The sequence below is a fragment of the Microcaecilia unicolor genome, chromosome 14 (assembly GCF_901765095.1).
Source record: "Microcaecilia unicolor chromosome 14, aMicUni1.1, whole genome shotgun sequence".
Classification (NCBI taxonomy): domain Eukaryota; kingdom Metazoa; phylum Chordata; class Amphibia; order Gymnophiona; family Siphonopidae; genus Microcaecilia; species Microcaecilia unicolor.
The window spans coordinates 50,073,296-50,093,462 of NC_044044.1; the positions used below are offsets into that span (position 1 = coordinate 50,073,296).

At 44.5% G+C, this 20,167-nt stretch overlaps 1 protein-coding gene across 1 annotated transcript in view; it reads left to right on the forward strand.

Moving 5' to 3' along the window:
• ITLN1 (intelectin 1) overlaps window positions 1–19,032 on the forward strand; it is a 34,662-nt gene extending 15,630 nt beyond the window's left edge. The window contains 7 exon segments of the mRNA XM_030187111.1: window positions 7,224–7,471; window positions 7,575–7,733; window positions 11,262–11,382; window positions 12,700–12,803; window positions 18,687–18,746; window positions 18,748–18,813; window positions 18,815–19,032. Of these exon segments, the coding sequence (XP_030042971.1) occupies window positions 7,224–7,471; window positions 7,575–7,733; window positions 11,262–11,382; window positions 12,700–12,803; window positions 18,687–18,746; window positions 18,748–18,813; window positions 18,815–18,841 (785 nt within the window). The 3' untranslated portion in view covers window positions 18,842–19,032.
• The last annotated feature ends 1,135 nt before the right edge of the window (window positions 19,033–20,167 follow it).

A 20,167-nucleotide genomic window follows, 5' to 3' on the forward strand; every position in this document is an offset into this window, starting at 1 on the left:
TGGGGTGTTTCTCTGCTAAGGGCACAGGACTACTTCACCGCATCAATGGGAGAATGGATGGGGCCATGTACCGTACAATTCTGAGTGACAACCTCCTTCCCTCCGCCAGGGCCTTAAAAATGGGTCATGGCTGGGTCTTCCAGCACGACAATGACCCAAAACATACAGCCAAGGCAACAAAGGAGTGGCTCAGGAAGAAGCACATTAGGGTCATGGAGTGGCCTAGCCAGTCACCAGACCTTAATCCCATTGAAAAACTTATGGAGGGAGCTGAAGCTGCGAGTTGCCAAGCGACAGCCCAGAACTCTTAATGATTTAGAGATGATCTGCAAAGAGGAGTGGACCAAAATTCCTCCTGACATGTGTGCAAACCTCATCATCAACTACAGAAGACGTCTGACCGCTGTGCTTGCCAACAAGGGTTTTGCCACCAAGTATTAGGTCTTGTTGCCAGAGGGATTAAATACTTATTTCCCTCTGTAGAATGCAAATAAATTCATATACTTTCCACAATGTGATTTTCCGGATTTAATTTGTGATGTGCTATCTCTCACTGTTACCAATACCTACCCTTCAATTATGGGCTGCTCATGTCTTTGTCAGTGGGCAAACTTACAAAATCAGCAAGGGATCAAATACTTATTTCCACCACTGTATGTACTTATGTAAAGGGAAGGGAAATGGGACTTGATATACCGCCTTTCTGTGGTATTTTGCAACTACATTCAAAGCAGTTTACATGTATACAGGTGCTTATTTGTACCTGGGGCAATGGAGGGTGAAGTGACTTGCCCAGAGTCACAAGGAGCTGCAGTGAGAATCGAACCCAGTGCCCCAGGATCAAAGTCCACTGCACTAACCACTAGGCTACTCCTCCACTAGCAACATTCCATGTAGAAGCCTGCACTTGCAGATCACCAATGCGGGTGTGCAGGCTTCTGTTTTTGTGAGTCTGACGTCGTGCAGGACGTCAGACTCACAGAAACACAAGCCTGCGTGGCCGCGTTTCTGATCTGCAAGGGCAGGCTTCTACATGGAATGTTGCTAATGGAATAGCAACATTCCATCTAGAATCTCCAATAGTAACATTCCATGTAGAATCTCAAATAGGGAAAGGGAAATGGGACTTGATATACCGCCTTTCTGAGGCTTTTGCAACTACATTCAAAGCAGTTACATATAGTTCAGGTACTTATTTTGTACCAGGGGCAATGGAGGGTTAAGTGACTTGCCCAGAGTCACAAGGAGCTGCAGTGGGAATCGAACCCAGTTCCCCAGGATCAAAGTCCACTGCACTAACCACTAGGCATTAACCACAAAGTTTGGTGTCATCCACAAAGAGACTAACCTTACCAGACAGTCCTTCTGCAATATCAGTCACAAGATGTTAAAAAAGAACTGGCCCAAGGACCAACCCCTGCGGTAAACTACTGATAGCATCCTTTTCCTCAGAGCAAACTCTATTTACTGCTACTCTGTCTCGTTCCATTTAACCAGTTTTTAACCCAGATCAGTCACTTTAGTGCCCATACCGAGGGCACTCAGTTTATTATCATCGCCTGTGTGGAACAGTGTCAAAAAGCTTTGCTAAAATCCAACTACACAATATCTAGTGCCCCTCCCATCTCCAACTGTTTGGGTCACCCAGTCAAGGAAATCAATCAGATTTGTCTAACAAGACCTGCCTCTAGTGAAACCATGCTGTCTCCCGTCCTGCAATCCATTTGATTCTAGAAACCTCACAATCCTGCGCTTTAGAAACGTTTCCATTAGTTTACTCACCACCAAGGTCACACTAACAGATGTGCAATTCTCAACCTCCTCCTTACTTCCACTCTTGTGCAGAGGGACCACAACCACCCTTCTTCAATCCTCCGGGACCACTCTAGATTCTAAGGAAACATTGAAGAGGTCAGACAACGGAGCTGCCAATATTTCCCTGCGTTCTTTGATCACCCTCGGATGTATCCCATCAGGCCTGTTGCTTTGTCTATTTTTAGTTTAGCTAGCTCTTCATGAACACAGTCTTCTGAGAATCGGTGCTGGTCTACCCAACATCCATTTTTTTCTGCAGTCCTACCCCCGGCCTTTCATCCATGAACACAGAATAGAAATAATTGTTAAGCAGTTCAGGTTATTCTTATCAGCTTCTACATATTTTTCCTCTCCACCCTTGAGCCTCACTCCTCCTATCACTTACATATCTAAAAATGTCTTGTCTCCCAGTTTTACTGTACTGGCTGTCTTTTCTTCCATTTGTATCTTTGCTTTTCTGACAGCTTTTCAGCTTCTCTTAGCATTTCTAGGTATTTTTGCCTGTCTTCCTCTTTCTGCATCATCTTGTAACTTATGAAGACTAACCTTTTTTCTCTTACCTTTTCTGCTACTACATTTGAGAACCAAAGCGACTGTCTTTTCCTCTTACTTTGATATACTTTTCTAACATGAAGATTTGTCCCCTTTAAAAAGAGCTCCTTTCAATTTGCCCACTGCTGTTGTACTTCCTTCAGCTGTTCCCAGCCAACTAACTCTTCCTTGAGATATTCCCTCATCTTGACAAAGTTAATTCTTTTGAAGTCTAGAACCTTCAGTCTTGAATAAGTCCTTTCCTCGCGTGTCTTAATATTGAACTACAGCATCCAGTGATCGCTAGATGCCTAATGATCACCCACCATAACATCAGAAACTCTCTCCATTTGTAAGCACCAGGTCCAGAATAGCTTCGTTCCGTGTGGGTTCCATTAGCAACTGCTGAAACAATTCTTCCTGTAGAGAATCCAAGATCCCCTTGCTTCTAGACAACTCCACAGCAGGGATGCTCCAATCAACGCCGGTATATTAAAATCACCTATCAGTACCACTTCCCCTTTCATAGCTAAATTCTCAATACTACACGAATTACAATCAGGATTCCGCCCTCTACACAGTGCCAAAACAGTAGTACTCACTCTCTTAATTAAATTCAAGCAGGAAATAGCAATAGGTAAAAGTATACTCCTCCTACAATTTGACATGTCCAGTGCTTTCGACATGGTCAATCATAACATATTATTAAGACTCCTAGACTATTTCGGAATCAGCAGAAACACACTCAAATGGATCAAGGGGCTTCCAAACCACAAGAATATATCAAGTGAAAGCTAGCCCAAACATATCCTCACCTTGGAAACCAGACTGCGGAGTACCACAAGGATCACCACTATCACCGATCCTTTTCAACCTCATGATGACCCCACTAGCCAAGTCCTTATCCAATCAGGCCTCACCCATTCATATACGCAGATGACGTCACAATATATATCCCCTACAAACAAGTCGGCTTCTATCATTACTGCCTCTAGATCTAGAGATTTGTTTCCTGTACTATGGACATTGGTATACAAAGCTCTCCAGATAAGGCTCTTTTTTTCTCCCATTTTATTATTCTCTTACATTCACAAGAGTTGTTAATGACTTTGGGGCTTTTCTCACCCATCTCCTTTGAATCTAGTTTAAAGCCCTCTTTAGTATTTTAGCCAGTCTGTTTACGGAACACACTTCAACCCTTCTTTGATAGATGGACACCAACTCTGGTGGTCAGTAGGTCTTGGAAAAGCATCCCATGGTCAAGGAAACGGAAAATGCTCATTCTGGCACCATCTATGCAGCCACACATTCAGCTCCAGGATGTGAGCTTCCTTCAATCAATCAAAACACCTCCTATGCACCTACTGCTTCACTGTCTGTCCCAGAGCCATGAAGTTACATTTGACATGTTCAGCAGGATACCTAGCAGTATCATTTGCGCCAACATGGATGAGCAGCATAGATAGTGGTCAGTAGGTTTGATGAGTAACATAGTAACGTGAGTAACATAGTAGGTGACGACAGAAAAAGACCTGTACGGTCCATCCGTCTACTCAACAAGGATAAACTCATATGCGCTACTTTATATGTATACCTGACCTTGATTTGTATCTACCATTTTCAGGGCACAGACCGTAGAAGTCTGCCTAGTACTAGCCCCACACCCCAAACACCGGTGCTGCCACCCAATCTCCGCTAAGCTTCTGAGGATCCATTCCTTCTGAGACAGGATTCCTTTATGTTTATCCCACGCATTTTTGAATTCAGTTACCATTTTCATCTCCTCCACCCCTGCAGGAAGGCATTCCAAGTATCCAACCACTCTCTCCATGAAAAAAATACTTCCTGACATTTTTCTTGCATCTGCCCCCCTTCAACCTCATTTCATGGTCCTCTAGTTCTACTGCCTTCCCGTCTCCGGAACAGGTTAATTTGCGGATTATACCTTTCAAATATTTGAACGTCTCTATCATATCACCCTGTTTCTCCTTTCCTCCATGTTCAGGTCAACAAGACTCTCCTCATACATTTTGTAACACAAATCCCATACCGTTTTTGTAGCTTTGCACCGTTTCAATTTGTTTTTACATCTTAGCAAGATACGGCCTCCAAAACGAACACAATACTCCAGGTGGGGCCTCACCAATGACTTATACAGGGGCATCAACACCTCCTTTCTTCTGCTGGTCACATCTCTCTCTAAACAGCCTAGCAACCTTCTGGCTACGGCCACCGCCTTGTCACAACTCTTTCATCGCCTTCAAATCTTCAGATACTATCACCCCAAGATCCCTCTCCTTGTCTGTACATATCAGACTCTCACCGCCTAAACACATACGTCTCCCATGGATTTCCACTCCCTAAGTGCATCACTTTGCATTTCTTCTCATGAATTTAGTTGCCAAACATTACACCATTCTTCTAGCTTCTGCAGATCTTTTTTCATATTTTCCACTCTTCTCAGTAAACTTTCTGCTACATCCCAAATCTTGGCACCAGGCAGACAGCACACCTCCCTGGACGTCAGATGGGTGCCTCAGAAGATCTGGTTTTTACCTCTTTGATTCTCTGGACTGAAGCTGACCAGGGGTGGGGGTTGCAGTTGTCTCTCAGCTGTGGGCTGGTCACTGCCACTTGCCCTTATACCTCAAGTAGATCCAGAGGATCTCCAGATGAGGTTTGTTTCTTCTTAGCAATAAAGTCAGATGTTTATGTCTACTAGTATTTGCTATACCACCTTTAACTTAACATAAACAGTGATGTTTATATACTGCTTATACCTAGGCATCCCCCACAGATAGATGCCTAGGTTCACGTGGAGGGGCATTTTCCAAAAGGGACATCCAAGTTGCGATTTGGACGTCCTTGCAAAACGGCGAAATCCAGAGGCGGGGAAACCCGTAGTTTCGAAACAAGATGGATATCCATCTTTTGTTTTCGAAAAATACAGTCAGAGATGACCCAAATCCTTAAATTTGGCCCGCCCCTAGATTTGGTCGTCCCTAAACATGGACGTTTCTGACGTTCGGCGATTTTCGAAACCAAAGATGTCCATGCCAAAAACAGCCAAATGGAAGCCATTTGGTAATGGGAGGAGCCAGCATTTGTAGTGCACTGGTCCCCCTGACATGCCAGGACAACAACCGGGCACCATTGGGGGCACCGCAGCGGACTTCATAAATTGCTCCCAGAAACATAGCTCCCTTACCTTGTGTGCTGAGCCCCCCAAAACCCACAACTGTACACCATTACCATAGCCCTTATGGGTGAAGGGGCACCTATATATGGGTAGGGGGGGTATGGGCCTGGGTCCGCCTGTCTGAAGTGCACTGCAGTACCCACTAAAACTGCTCCAGGGATCTGCATGCGCTGTCATGGACCTGAGTATGATATCTGAGGCTGGCACGACTTTGAAAGATGTTTTTTGAGGGTGGGAGGGGGGTTAGTGATCACTGGGGGAGTAACGAGAGGTCATACCCCGATTCTCTCTGGTGGTCATCTGGTCATTTCAGGCACCTTTTTGTGCCTTAGTCATAAGAAAAACAGGTGAAAAACGTCCAAGTGTTTGTCAAGGACGTCCTTGTTTTTTCGATTATGGGTCAGGACATCCAAGTGTTAGGCACACCCAAGTCCCACCGGCGCTATGCCTCCGACACTCCCCCTTGATCTTTGGCCGTCCTTGCGACGGAGTGCTTTGGAGATGTCCTAAATTGGGTTTCGATTATACTGATTTGGATGTCCTGGGAGAAGGACGTTCATCTTCCGATTTATATCGGAAGATGGACGTCCTTCTCTTCGAAAATGAGCCCATAAGTGCCTATACTTATCTGCTAAAAACAATCAACATTCCTGGAAGCATGAGTAGGTTTGGGGGGGAGGGGGGACACTTAGCTACAGAGAAATGTCAGCACTAGCCGGCTAGTTACATGACTGCATAGCCTAGACTGAGTTTTAGATTCAGCCAGATAGTTTGACATGATGTCCACAGGTGGCACAGTATAAAGCAAATCCATTTAAAGTGATAATAGGATGCCTAAGAAGGGAAGACACAGGCCTAACTGTTACACCTGTTTATATAAATTAAACATGCCTAGTGCCTTTTAATACATCACCCCAAAAGCATGTATGTTCTGGGTATAATTGGTGTATGTGTGTTTATAAAATACATACCCAAGTGCCGATCCTGCCCTTGCTGTACTTTGGAAATGCTTATGTGTGTATCATGTAAAAGTTTGTGCATAAAAGTAATTCCACAGAAATATAGCACTGATACCACCGTGGCAATTGAGCTTGTAACTTGCTTGTATAGTCTGCACACTCAAGTTGTTTATAAAGTTATCCCTTCAAAAGTACACGCAGCAGTTGGGCATAAAATATATGAAAACTATGGACTTGCAAAGCAATTCTCGTCTTGCACCTCATTGTAAATGCAGCATCTTCACCCGGTTTTGCAATAAGGACATACTTCTTGATACAGTGGCTGCAAATAGGACTGCCATCTTACCCAAGTCAATCTAAATACACTGGTCCAATCCTGGCTTTGCGCCACCCCTCTTTCCTCCCTCCTCAAAGTGCATGCGTGGAAACGTAGTTCCAGCATTGTTTAAGGAGCATCATAAGTATGAATTCAGGTATGCAGCAAGGCAAACCTAGGATTGGCTAAAGCTCTTTGGCTTGACCTGAATTAGGTGGCTACTTAAGCTGTCAAATGTATGAGGTTAGGGGACCTTCTTCAGTGAGAGATATCCAGGGATAAAGAATACCAAAACCATTAGCCACAAGCCTGATTGCAAACTCACTTTGTCTCTAGTTAATAACCACAAAGATACTGTGGCCAAAAACATTTAAACCATTTAATATTATTGTGTGTTCTACAGATGGAATATATTCTCTTGTCACGGAAGAAGGTGTGGTCTACCAGACCTTCTGTGATATGACCACCCAAGGAGGAGGTTGGACCCTGGTGGCCAGTGTCCATGAGAACAACATGTATGGGAAGTGCACAGAGGGGGATCGCTGGTCCAGCCAACAGGGGAACAATTTACTCTGGCCAGATGGAGATGGTAACTGGGCCAATTACAACACCTTTGGGACATCTTTAGGAGCAACCAGTGATGATTACAAGGTGGGCTCTGAGAGGATAGGACCTTATTTGCTGGGCTGGCTGAAATTAAACAGATTCTCTTCGGAGAAATGTTTCAAACACTGAATCTACTTCTTCTTTGTAGAATCCTGGCTATTTCGATATCCAGGCTGAGGACCTGTCCGTGTGGCATGTACCCAATAACACCCCTTTAAAAGAATGGAAGACTTCAGCTCTCCTCAGATATCACACTGACACTGGCTTCCTGTCCACAGAAGGAAGCAATCTCTTTGGACTGTATCAGGTAATGATATTCACTGGGTCAGCAGCTTCTGGGAACTCTCTCTTTTTACAGTATATAAAACGTAATGGAGATCAAGGACAATGCAGGGCAGACTTCTACAGTCTGTGCCCTGATTATAGCTAGACAGATCTACTACTACTACTAGACGTACACAGCACTGTACACTTGAACATGAAGAGACAGTCCCTGCTCGACAGAGCTTACAATCTAATTAGGACAGACAAACAGGACAAATAAGGGAAAAGGACAAAGAGTAGCAAGATTCCGTGCAGAATCTCAAAGAGTAGCAAGATTCTGGAATCCCACTGTAGCAACATTCTGTGCGGAATCCCAAAGAGCAGCAAGATTCTGGAATCCCAAAGACTACTACTACTACTTATCATTTCTATAGCGCTACTAGACGTACGCAGCGCAGTACACTTGAACATGAAGAGACAGTCCCTGCTCGACAGAGTTTACAATCTAATTAGGACAAACAGGACAAATAAGAGATAAGGGAATTACTAAGGTGGGGTTGATGATGGGCTGGAGTGGGCTTCAACAGCAACTCCAGTAGTTAGGGAATAAGACCAGTGCCAGGCAGACCTCTCCTAAAAATGGCAAGGGCAGATTCAAGATCAAGTGTGGATATGTTAAATGCATAGCATATGGTATGATATATTTTGTTGAGCAGACTGGATGGATCATGCAGGTCTTTATCTGCCCTCATCTACTCTGTTACTATGGGGCTCATTTTAAAAAAAAAAGCAAAATGTTTTAAAAAGCGTCAAAGCTCCATTTGGACAGATTTCTTCTCAAAATATCCAAATCAATATTTTCAAAACCTTTCAAATGTTTTATCTATGCAATTTGTCTCCAATGTGTCCAAATCACAAGGGGGTGTGTTGGGGGCATTTTGAAGGCGGGATTAGGGCATACATAACACTTGGATGTTCTCACTATAATGGAACAAAATTAAAACGCCCAGGGTGAAAATCTAAACAGTTTGGGCTAGACTTGTGTTTAGAATGCATAAGGCACAAAAAGGTGCCCTAAATGACCACTGGAGAGAATCAGGGATGACCCCCCTTACTTCCCCCAGTGGTCATTGACCCCCTACCACCCACCAAAAATGTGAATAAAAATAGCACTCACCAGCCTCTGTGACAGCCTCAGAGGCAGTGCGTTGTAGAGAGGACTCAGGCCCCTACATCCCCTTACCTGTCACACTTGTGGTGGAAACTGTGAGCTCTCCAAAGCTCACCAGAAACCTCATGTACCCACATATAGGTGCTCCCTTCACCATTAAGGGCTATTGTAGGGGTATACCGTTGGGGGGGGGTGGGTTTTGGAGAGCGTAGCAGATGAAATAAAGAGTAATGGTAAGATGTGTACCTGTGAGCATTTACATGAAGTGCACAGAAGTGCCCTCTAGGGTGCCCCATTGCTCTCCTGGGACGTCTGAGGGACCAGTCTACTACGAATGCTGACTCCTCCTAAATCCCAATGGCTTGATTCTGTACATTTTGCACGTGCACGGTTTTTTTTCCAAAAATGGTCAAAAATTGTACAAAACATAAAACCTTGTTCAAAACGGTATTTTCGAAAATGGGCTTATTTCTTAGTTGGATTTTTGTTTTTGTTACATTTGTACCCCGTGCTTTCCCACTCATGGCAGGCTCAATGCGGCTTACATGGGGCAATGGAGGGTTAAGTGACTTGCCCAGAGTCACAAAGAGCTGCCTGTGCCGGGAATTGAACTCAGTTCCTCAGTTCCCCAGGACCAAAGTCCACCACCCTAACCACTAGGCCACTCCTCCATTTAGTGACATTTAGTGCAAAACATCCAAAGTCCATCTTAGACACCATATCGAACATGCCCCTCCACGCTACATACAGGATGCATGGAAGACATAGGGAACACTAAGTCCACCACTCTAACCACTAGGCCGCTCCTCCACTCCACTGTGGAGGACAAGCTGCACGTAACTGAGAAGGAGAGAAGGGGACAACTGTATGTGGATGAGAGAAAGAAGGGGGACAAGTTACATGTGGATGAGAGGGATAGAAGGGAGAGGAGAGGGAGACATACATGGAGGGAAGGAAAAGGAAGAAATGCAGCATATAGAAGGGGAAAAGAGGGGGGCATGCTGCTCATGGTGGTTTGTTTGTTTTTGGAAATATATTGCTCATGGATGTTTGCTTTTTTGGAAATATATCTTTTCTAATTTTGTGTTTAGTGAAGTATGAAAGAAAATGCACCTGTCACTTTTACCAGTATTTTCATTGCATATGGAATTGTGCTTCCTTGGGGGGGGGGGGGGTCTGCATGTTTTTTTTTAATGGCCCCCTATTTTGTATCAGTTGAGGGTCTGTCCGTGTTCTGCATGCGAGACTGAGGTGAAGGATTCTGCTGGCACGTAGCATCCGTGTAGGAATCTGTAAAAGTTCTGCTTGTTCTAGTTTTCCAGTAGTGGGCATATTGGTATATAGAATGAGAAATAGTCCGACAGTAAATCATATGCCAGATTTAATGTCAATAAATTTATTGTGCAAAAATTCTTGGATGACTAGCAAACATAGGTTGGCTACAGCTACGAGTGCGGCAAAAATCAACCAAAGCATTTTGCGAAAATCAATTGGCCATTTGGGAATTTACAGTAAAGAATATTGTTTTAATATTTGTAAATTGGTTGCTGCCTGTGTATATTGTTTGTACCAATAGAATGTATAATATCGTTATGTACATATCTACAGGTGATTTTTATGTTTTTATTTATTTTTTTAGTCTGAGCCTGTACTTAAACATTTACACTCATCTCCACTTCCCTAAGTGCAAAGGCATAAAATACAAAGTACTGCACACATCAACCTTCTCCTATATGAGCACGCAATTCTGGAATACACTACCACGCAACCTGAAAACGATCTACGAATTAACCGACTTCCGCAAACAATTGAAGACTCATCTCTTTGAGAAAATTTACGGCAAGGATCAAAACACATGAACTCCATGCACACTAATAGAAATGCATCAATACACTCTCTTCTGAATTCTCTTCCCCCCGTATTTTCTCCACACTTAAAAAATCTACCCACAGATAAAATTGTTATACCCTAACGTTCTCTTGCTATTGTTCGATTGCCCTATCATTTCCCCACTGTTACATTCCATAGTTTCTATGACCCAAATGATGTTTTGACTTGACTTTGTCTTCCCATAACTCTTCACAATATAACCCATAATCGTACTGTAACAAATTGTATTTCCATCATTCACAATGTATTGTAAGCCACACTGAGCCCGCAAATAGGTGGGAAAATGTGGGATACAAATGCAATAAATAAATAAATAGCTGAGTAATCAAAGCAAGAATCTGCCTGGGAAAACCATTGAATTGCTATATATGAGGGCCCTTGCTAAATTTTTGGATCCAAGATTTCGTTTGCCTATTCTTTAATCCTGTCCTGCTGCTAAAGGCTTGGCAGCCCATGGACAGAGCCTGCCAGTATTCGTTTCCTTATATCTGTTCACTTCCTTCCTTATAGAAATATCCGATCCGCTACAATGGGGGGACCTGCTCAACTAACAACGGTCCAGCTATACCCATAGTCTATGATTTTGGCAACGCCCAGCAAACCTCCAGCTACTATTCTCCTAATGGCCGAGGTACCAAGTCAGTGCCCAGGGTTATTTGAATGTATTTGTTTGCTCTACAATAATGCTATTATTATTAGAAGTGGTCTCTTTTTCCTACAAAAGCATCACCTGTAGGAAAGCTAAATTGACCTCATCTTGGTAAAGTTATGCAGATCAGAAGGGTCTGGCTTGCAAATGTCATGGGAGTTTTGGGGTTTTGTGACTTGCATATCAAGGAAGTTTCTTAACTTGTTAGTCAAGCCCAAATTGAATTGTTTTTCCCCTCACCAACCTGCTCACTGAGAGGCTGATGCAGAAAGTTATTGCAAGTCTAACCACACGGTTACTGCCAATTGTAAATGGGTTATGTACACCAAGTAATGCAGAAATGGACTAGGTGCAGGTAATAGGTGTATTACATGTCTACACATTGCATTAAAATTAATGCATATGAGGCCACTAACCAGCCAGAACAGCTGCTGACTGGTTAACTCATGTCTTGGTGGATAATCTGTCATTTTCAGTGGCATTTAACTGGTTATTCCTGCTGAAAATGCCCGGTTAGCGCTAAAAATAAAGCCAGCAATGTTGGGGGTATTCCAGAGGGGTGACCGGGTACCGGCCAGGCTTATCAGCTAAATAAGGCCACATAAAAAGCAGACCTTTCTTTGCCTGCTAAGCCATGGCTGATTTAAGTCTGGATATTGAGTTAACTGGTCATATGCTAGCCGGCATTAAAAAAACACAGATATGGCCCTGCATTGAATATCTGGCTTGACCGCCAGCAGCTGGCAGCCAAAGTGGCTGCCTGTCGCTGGCTGAATCTCGAGTGGTAAATGTTCTGTGACAATACAGAAAAGTTGCAGCTAGAATTTTTTGCCAGGGTTTATATCTAACCCATCCTTTAGGGACTGGAACTTCCCTCGCCTAAAGATATTTTTTTAAAAACCTAACCCCCTTCCCCCTGAAGCAATACCGCCACTCTGCAAATGCCAAATCTTTAAAGACTTTCAAAGCTCGGTCTTATATCAATGAGTAGCGAGTTCCCACAAACACAGAGCTGCAATTGAAAAAGTATGAGGTCAAAGATGGAACATAAATTAATGAGTACAGATTACAAGAGGGCACTCAAGCCTGACGCTTTTCGTGAATACAAAACAGAGCCAACCCCAATGTAGCATTTTTAATTGGCAACAATATTGTACAAGAAGCCAATGCTAATTTGGTACACAAGAATTTTTTTTTGGGGTGGGGGGAGGGGGAAGGTGCAGATGTGAGTGGACAGCATAGGTTTGAATAAAGCCTTATGTCTTTAAATTAACTCTTGCCTTTCCTGCTTGTCTCCAGGAGAGTTCATCCCAGGCTATGTGCAATTCCGGGTGTTTAATACTGAAAAGGTTGCCCTTGCCTTATGCTCTGGTGTGAAGGTCACTGGATGTAACTCAGAACATGTGAGTATTCGGGGTTACTGTAGGATCCATGTATGTTCACCTGTCTATGCACTTGGGGTCTAGAAATGGTGTCCGTCACTGGAATGTGGGGTGTGTACGTGAGAACTAATGGCCGTGGACAAATACGTAGCAATTCAGGCCACCTGAGAGAGACACCAAAGAGTTGCACCAAGGGAGGAGGGGCACCACAAGACCTGAGAAGGGAGGAGGGGAGAGGGTGGAAGAGGACAAGAGGAATACTGGAAAGGAAAGAGTGTGAAAGGGGAGGGAAGAAAAGGGGCAAGAAAGAGACAGACACACGGAAGTGGATATCTTGAAAACCCAACCGGTTGCTAGGTCCCATGCAAGGTTAAATTTAATTACAATTTATTCAGTTGGCAGTAGTATTCACACATCCCATCCTCAAGGGCCACAGATGGTTCATGTTTTCAAGACATCTCTGAGCATGCATGGAATAGATTTGCATACAACCGAGTTAGTATGCATATCAATTTACTGTATCGTGTTTATTCCTTAAAAGGTATCCTGAAAATCTGACCTTTTTGCAGCTGGCAAGGACTGTCAGTGAATACTAGTGCTCTGGAATTAAAAATAAAAAAAATTCAAAACAGTCGCTCAGCAAAGAATTTACAATCTCAACTGCTTTCGTGCAAAGAATCCCAGGTTTGGACTTGGTCACATTTAACTTAGTAGGGTCCCCTCAGGACAAGCTGGATCTAGTTCTGGTTTTGCCTTCCATGTAGTATATTCATATCATACCTTGTACGATGAGTTTATCTTATTGTGTACACTGCATGGACCATACAGGTCATTATCTGCTATCATCTACTATGGTTATTTCTGTATCTTCCCCTCCCCCTCCTCCTCCCCACCACCAATTTTCTTAAACAAAGCAGGCCCACCTCTTCATGGGATAAAACCAGAATTGGAAAAATAATGGAGTGAATTGATATCCCTAGATCAAGTTCCCCTGGTGAACTATGGATCTTTCTCCTAGCTGGCTCCCAAACCTGGTCCTGGATGCACCACAGTCAGTAAGGTTTTCGAGATATCCATAATCAATAGTGTGCTGCAGCAACTAAGGAAGCAAATAGAATGTTAGGTATTATTAGGAAAGGAATGGAAAACAAAAATGAGGATGTTCTAATGCCTTTGTATCGCTCCATGGTGCGACCGCACCTCGAATATTGTGTTCAATTCTGGTCACCACATCTCAGAAAAGATATAGTGGAATTCGAAAAGGTATAGAGAAGGGAGACGAAAATGATAAAGGGGATGGGATGAGTTCCCTATGAGGAAAGGCTAAAGCGGCTGAGGCTCTTCAGCTTGGAGAAAAGATGGATGAGGGGAGAGATGATAGAAGTCTATGAAATAATGAGTGGAGTGGAACAGGTAGACGTGAAGCATCTGTTTATGTTTTCCAAAAATACTAGGACTAGGAGACACACGATGAAGCTACAAAGTAGTAAATTTAAAACTAATCGGAGAAAATTTTTCTTCACTCAACGTGTAATTCAACTCTGGAATTCGTTGCCAGAAAACATGGTAAAGGCGGTTAGCTTAGCAGTTTTAAAAAGATTTGGACGGCTTCCTAAAGGAAAAATCCATAGACCATTATTAAATGGACTTGGGGAAAATATTTCTGGGATAAGCAGCTTAAAATGTTTTATACTTTTTTGGGGGATCTTGTCAGGTATTTGTGACCTGGATTGGCCACTGTTGGAAACAAGATGCTGGGCTTGGTGGACCTTTGGTCTGTCCCAGTATGGCAATACTTATGTACTTATGCAATATTCATGAGAGAGATGAGCATGCAATGGAGGCAGTGCATGCAAATCAGTGGCGTAGCCAGACCTGACATTTTGGGTGGGCACTACTCGGTGTGAGTAGTGTTTCTTGGGATACTTCTTAATAATGCCTTAGAGTGCACTGGATGATGGATTTCTAAGTAAACAGTCTGTGCAACAGCTCTCCTGCATTAACACAAACCACATACCTGGTTCATGGAACACCAACATTTTTAAATATAGTGCTTTTATCTCATATCTTAAACTTGACAAAATATGACTGCTATAAGGCAAACATGTCAATGGCACATATCCTTCAAACTTTGCTGTGTAACAAATGCAAATGCCTGATTAACCTGTATTCATAAAACAGGTAAATTCTGAAACTGACATTCTCATTTAAAAAGCCAGAGAAGTCAGACTCATATAGATCACCACACGAACTACATGCACACACAACCTTTTACATCGGTCACACGCAGAACACAGACCACCCCTTACCAACTGCAGAATAAAAGACAAAAAATTAGAAATCGCAGAGATGCCAAGAATACAGACCACCCCTTACAAATTGCAGAATAAAACAAAAAATTAGAAATCACAGAGATGGCAAATTACCCAGTTCCAGGCTTGAGATTTTGTGCAGTCCTGATTTAAACTTTATAACCAAAATCAGTGCTGCAAGTCCCACAACAATGGGGTGATCAGAAATGCAGGACTGTCCCAAAATCTCCAGCCTGGAACTGTAGCCCGGCATCAACCCTGCCCTCCCCCATAGTTTGGCATCAGCCGCGGGAGAAAAGGTGGCGACAGCGATCAAAGCAGTGGCATACCTAGGGTAGTTGACACCCAGGGCTGGTCATTTTTTGAACACCCCCCTCAATGGTGTGCTTGTAAATTTTTAACAACAGGCTCTCTCCCCGTCCACCTTTGTGCCCCCCAAAAATTGCAGAGCTGACTATAGCCGGGGGGGGGGGGGGGGGCAATGCATTATTCTCTCCAGGAAAAAAAAATTAAATGATCCCAGGTTCCAATCTAACTCATGTTTAATGTGGGATAAAATGCCATAAATAAATAAATAAATATAAACTTTTAATGTTGAGCACCTGATTCTCAAAGTGAACATATTCCAACACTATCATGAAAATAAAATGGATTTTTTTCTACCTTTGTTGTCTGGTGACTGTTTTTCTGATCATGCTGGCCCAGTATCCGATTCTGCTGCTATCTGTCCTCTTAACTCCGTTTCCAGGGCTTCCTTTCCATTTATTTCTTTCCTTTCCTCCTTTCTTCTTCATTTCTGGTCCTCAGCTTCTGCCTATTTTTTTCATCCATGTGCAGTTTTTCTCCTCTCTTCCTTTTCCCTCATCTCATCTCCTTCCTCACTCTTCTCTCCCCTCCATCCATGTCCAGCATTTCTTCTCTCTCCCCTCCTCTCCCCTGCCCTGCATGCACCCATGTCCAGCAGTGAACCTCCTCTCCCCTGCCCTGCACACACCCATGTCCAGCAGTGACCCTCCTCTCCCCTGCCCTGCACGCACCCATGTCCAGCAGTGACCCTCCTCTCCCTGCCCTGCATGCACCCATACCCAGCGACCCCCTCCATCCACCCAGCAGCGACTCCCTTTTCCCCCCTGCCACCCCCTCCCGAGTTATTTGGCGAATTCTTCTCCTCCTCCCTCCCTCCCTCCAGATCTGGTCCCTCACCGCTGGCTTGTTCTTTGAATTCTTCGGGGCAGGCAGTCTTGCCTGCCCGCTTCCAGCACTGACTGTCCCCCGCTGCCAATTCGTGCTTCAAAATGGTCGCCGAGACTCTTGCGAGGCCGCCTCTGGAAGTCTCGGCGGCCATTTTTAAAGTGCGAACCGGCAGGGGAGGACAGTCAGCGCTGGAAGAGGGCAGGCAAGACTGCCTGCCCCTAAGAATTCAAAAAAACAAGCGGGCGGTGAGGCGGATCCGGGAGAGAGGGAGGAGAGCCAGAGCCGGCTCACAATTTTCAACAACCGGATCGCAAGCCGGAAGAAAATTTAACAACCAGCTCTTGCGAGCCGGCTCCAGCACACCACTGACCCCCCCCCCCCCCCCTCCAAAATCCAGTACTAGGCATACCGAGAATACAAAACACTCAGGACCTATAGAGCAAGTCTAGCATACCATAAGCAGTCATTTCTACAAGTCACTTAAGGAAAAGGAAGCATCTTAAACACTAAGTGAGCACTAGAACATCAATTCACCTATTGTAAACAACAACCAGACAGAATAGTACAGATCGTCGATCCTGCACAGTCAATGCACCTGAAAGCCATGTCTTTTTCACAAACACAGATACACCCTAAACCACTATAGAATAAGTAATCATAAACTTTCTATTTAGACAAAAATCAAACTGGAACCCCCAAGATGCCAGACTCTGCATACAATGCAACACACAGAAACAGAAAATGTTCCCCTAGTACTGTGCAAATATAAAGACAGCAGATGTAAATTGAAAAAAAAAACTAACAAATACCAATCACCACTTTACAAATTAACAAATAGAAAATAAAACAAATATAGAAATAAAATACCATTTTATTGGACTAATACATTTAGCTTCCAGAGGCCAAAATCTCCTTCCTCAGGTCAATATAGTATAGTGTGTTACAGTATCCTATCCTGACCTGAGGAAGGGGGTTTTGTTCTCCGAAAGTTAGTCCAAATGTATTCAAAATTAGTCCAATAAAAAGATTACCTTATTACATGTTCTATTTATAAACATTTATTAACACATCTACAATACTACTTTATCCTAAAGCAAAAAAAAAAATATATATATATAGTATTTTATTTACAGTTTGTTGTCCTCTGGGTTTCTGCTTTCCTCATCTTCTTTTCACCGTCTTCCTTCCATCCAGCATCTGTCTTCGCTCTCTCTCTGCCATCCAGTGTCTGCCCCTCTGCCCTTCAATCCACCTTTTGCCCTCTCTCTCCCATTCATCCAGGGTCTGCCTCCCTCTCGCTGCCCCTCCTTTTCAGCCCCCAGTTTCAGGGCCCACTATCCCACCAGCCCCAGTTTCAACCCCAGCACTTTTCTCCCACCAGTCCCCGAGTTTCAGCCCCAACCACTTTGCCCTATCCCCTTTCAGCCCCCAGTCTGCACAGTTTCAGCCCCTGCCCCTTTTCATACCCCCAGTTCCAGTACTAGCCCCCTTATCCCACCTACCCTCCTTTCAGCCCCCAGTTCCCTTCATTCATATGCCTTGCATTAGGGCCCTCCTTTTCAGCCCCAGACCCATTCTCCCTCCTGCCCCCTTCTCCCATCTGAGCCTACACCACCCAGACCCAATCCCCTTCTCCCATCTGAGCGCCCCCTCCCCAACCCAGATGACCCTCTTCTTCCCCTGCCACCTGGCACCTGATCCAGCCTGGAAAAAAAAAAAAAGGTCTGTGAAGTGCCTCGCATCTGCTCTGTGCTGCTATAAAGCAAGCAAATCGCCTCATCACGTCAGCCGTTCCTTCACTGTGTCCCGCCCTCACGGAAATAGGAAGTTACATCAGAGGGCGGGACACAGTGAAGGAACGGCCGACGTGAAGAGGCGATTTGCTTGCTTTACAGCAGCGCAGAGCAGACGTGAGGCGCTTCACCAACTTTTTTTTTTTTTTAAGGCTGGGTCAGGTGCCGGGTGGCAGGGGAAGAGGGTCATCTGTCCATCGGTGGAGCTGGTAGGCAGGTGGGGACTGTGGCGCCAGCGGAGCACCCCCCCCCCAACCTGCCGACACCCGGGTTGGTATGAGGATGTTGGATGGGCGGGCCTGAAGGGAAAGTGGCTGGGCCTGGGCCCGTCCAGGCCCACGCCCCTGATGCAAATCTTTAATGAATATTCATTATGGATACTCTGAAAACCTGACTGGCTGGGGTGCCTCCAGGATCAGGTTTGGGAATCACCATCCTAGCTATCAGTGCATGCCTGGTCTACTTCTCAAAGTACGAAGAATACACTGCATTCACACATCCCTAAATTCTGTGTATAAGAATAGCACCACTGTCCCACCCCTCCCTAACGCCCCCATTCTCCAATTTGTCCAGTTCCTAACCAGCTGTTCTTTTTGCCTTCTCAGCACTGCATCGGAGGAGGAGGGTACTTTCCCGAAGGTGCTCCCAAACAGTGCGGGGATTTCCACCGCCTTCGATTGGGATGGCTATGGCAAGAGTGCTGGCTGGAGCACCAGCAAAGCCATTACAGAGGGCTGCCGTGCTGATGTTCTACCGTTAATCTTGACCCTAGGTGGCAGGGTCCCCCAACTGGCTCCATGCCAACAGGAACAAGTAGATCCCATCCTGGTTTTATAATCCACTTCAGTCACCGTAGCTATGGACTAGTAGATTTTAATACACATATACATAGTAACATAGCAGATGACGCAGAAAAAGACCTTGCACGGTCCATCCAGTCTGCCCAACAAGATACTTATGTGTGCTAACTTTTGTGTATACCCTCTTTGATTTGTACCTGTGTTCTTCAGGGCACGAACCGTATAAGTCTGCCTCAGCACCTATCCCCGCCTCCCACCACCGGCTCTGGCACAGACTGTAAGTCTGCCCAGCACTATCCCGCCTCCCGCCACCAGCTCTGGCACAGACAACGTATAAGTCTGCCCAGCACTATCCCCCGCCTCCCACCACCGTCTCTGGCACAGACCGTATAGTCTGCCCAGCACTATTACCTGCCTCCCAACCACCAGCCCCACCCCCTCCCAACCACCAGCCCACCTCCCACCACCGGCTCTGCCACCCTATCTCGACTAAGCTCCTAGGATCACAGAAGGATTGGATCAGCCTGTCTCTGGAACATGGAGTTCTTACAGCATTGTTAGCAATTATGAAAGCACCTTAGATCAGAGGTTCCCAAACTGGTCCTAGAGCAACCCAGCCAAGTCATGTTTTCAGGATACTCACACTGAATAGTCATGTCATTGTAATTGTAATTGCCATGATCTTTATTAGCTAGGCTGTAGACTACATTTTTAAGATAACATAAAGACTGCATGGAGTGGAGGCAGTGCAAGCAAATCTCTCATGAATGTTCATTGTGGAGATCCTGAAAACCTGACCAGCTGGGGTGGCTCCAGGGAATCACCGCCCTAGATGCCCTCATCATGCAAAGGGAACCAACAATTATTTAGGGGGAAAAAAAATCACACCACACCTCATTACAATACTCAAATATAATATATATATATAAGCAGCATCTGCCATGAGCGGAGTTAAAAGCCTCAGAATTATTCTTAATCAATTGTACCCCCCCAAATTCAATCATAGGCAGAAAAAAAACTCTGTTCGTAGTAGGCGTTGCAATGTGCATTTTATTCTCCTTGAACACAGCCTGTGGGGTTATGAGTAGCCCATCTTAAACTAACAATGTTTTAAATGTCCAAAAAGGTCAGACTTATCTGTTCAGGATATAGATGTTGTCTTCGCAGGAACGTAAACTGGATTCATGGTCCAAACTGTCTTGTACAGATAAGTCGGAACCTTTTTTGACATTTAAAAACATTGCTAGTCTAAGTTTGTTACACACAAGCTGTGTTAGAAGGGAATC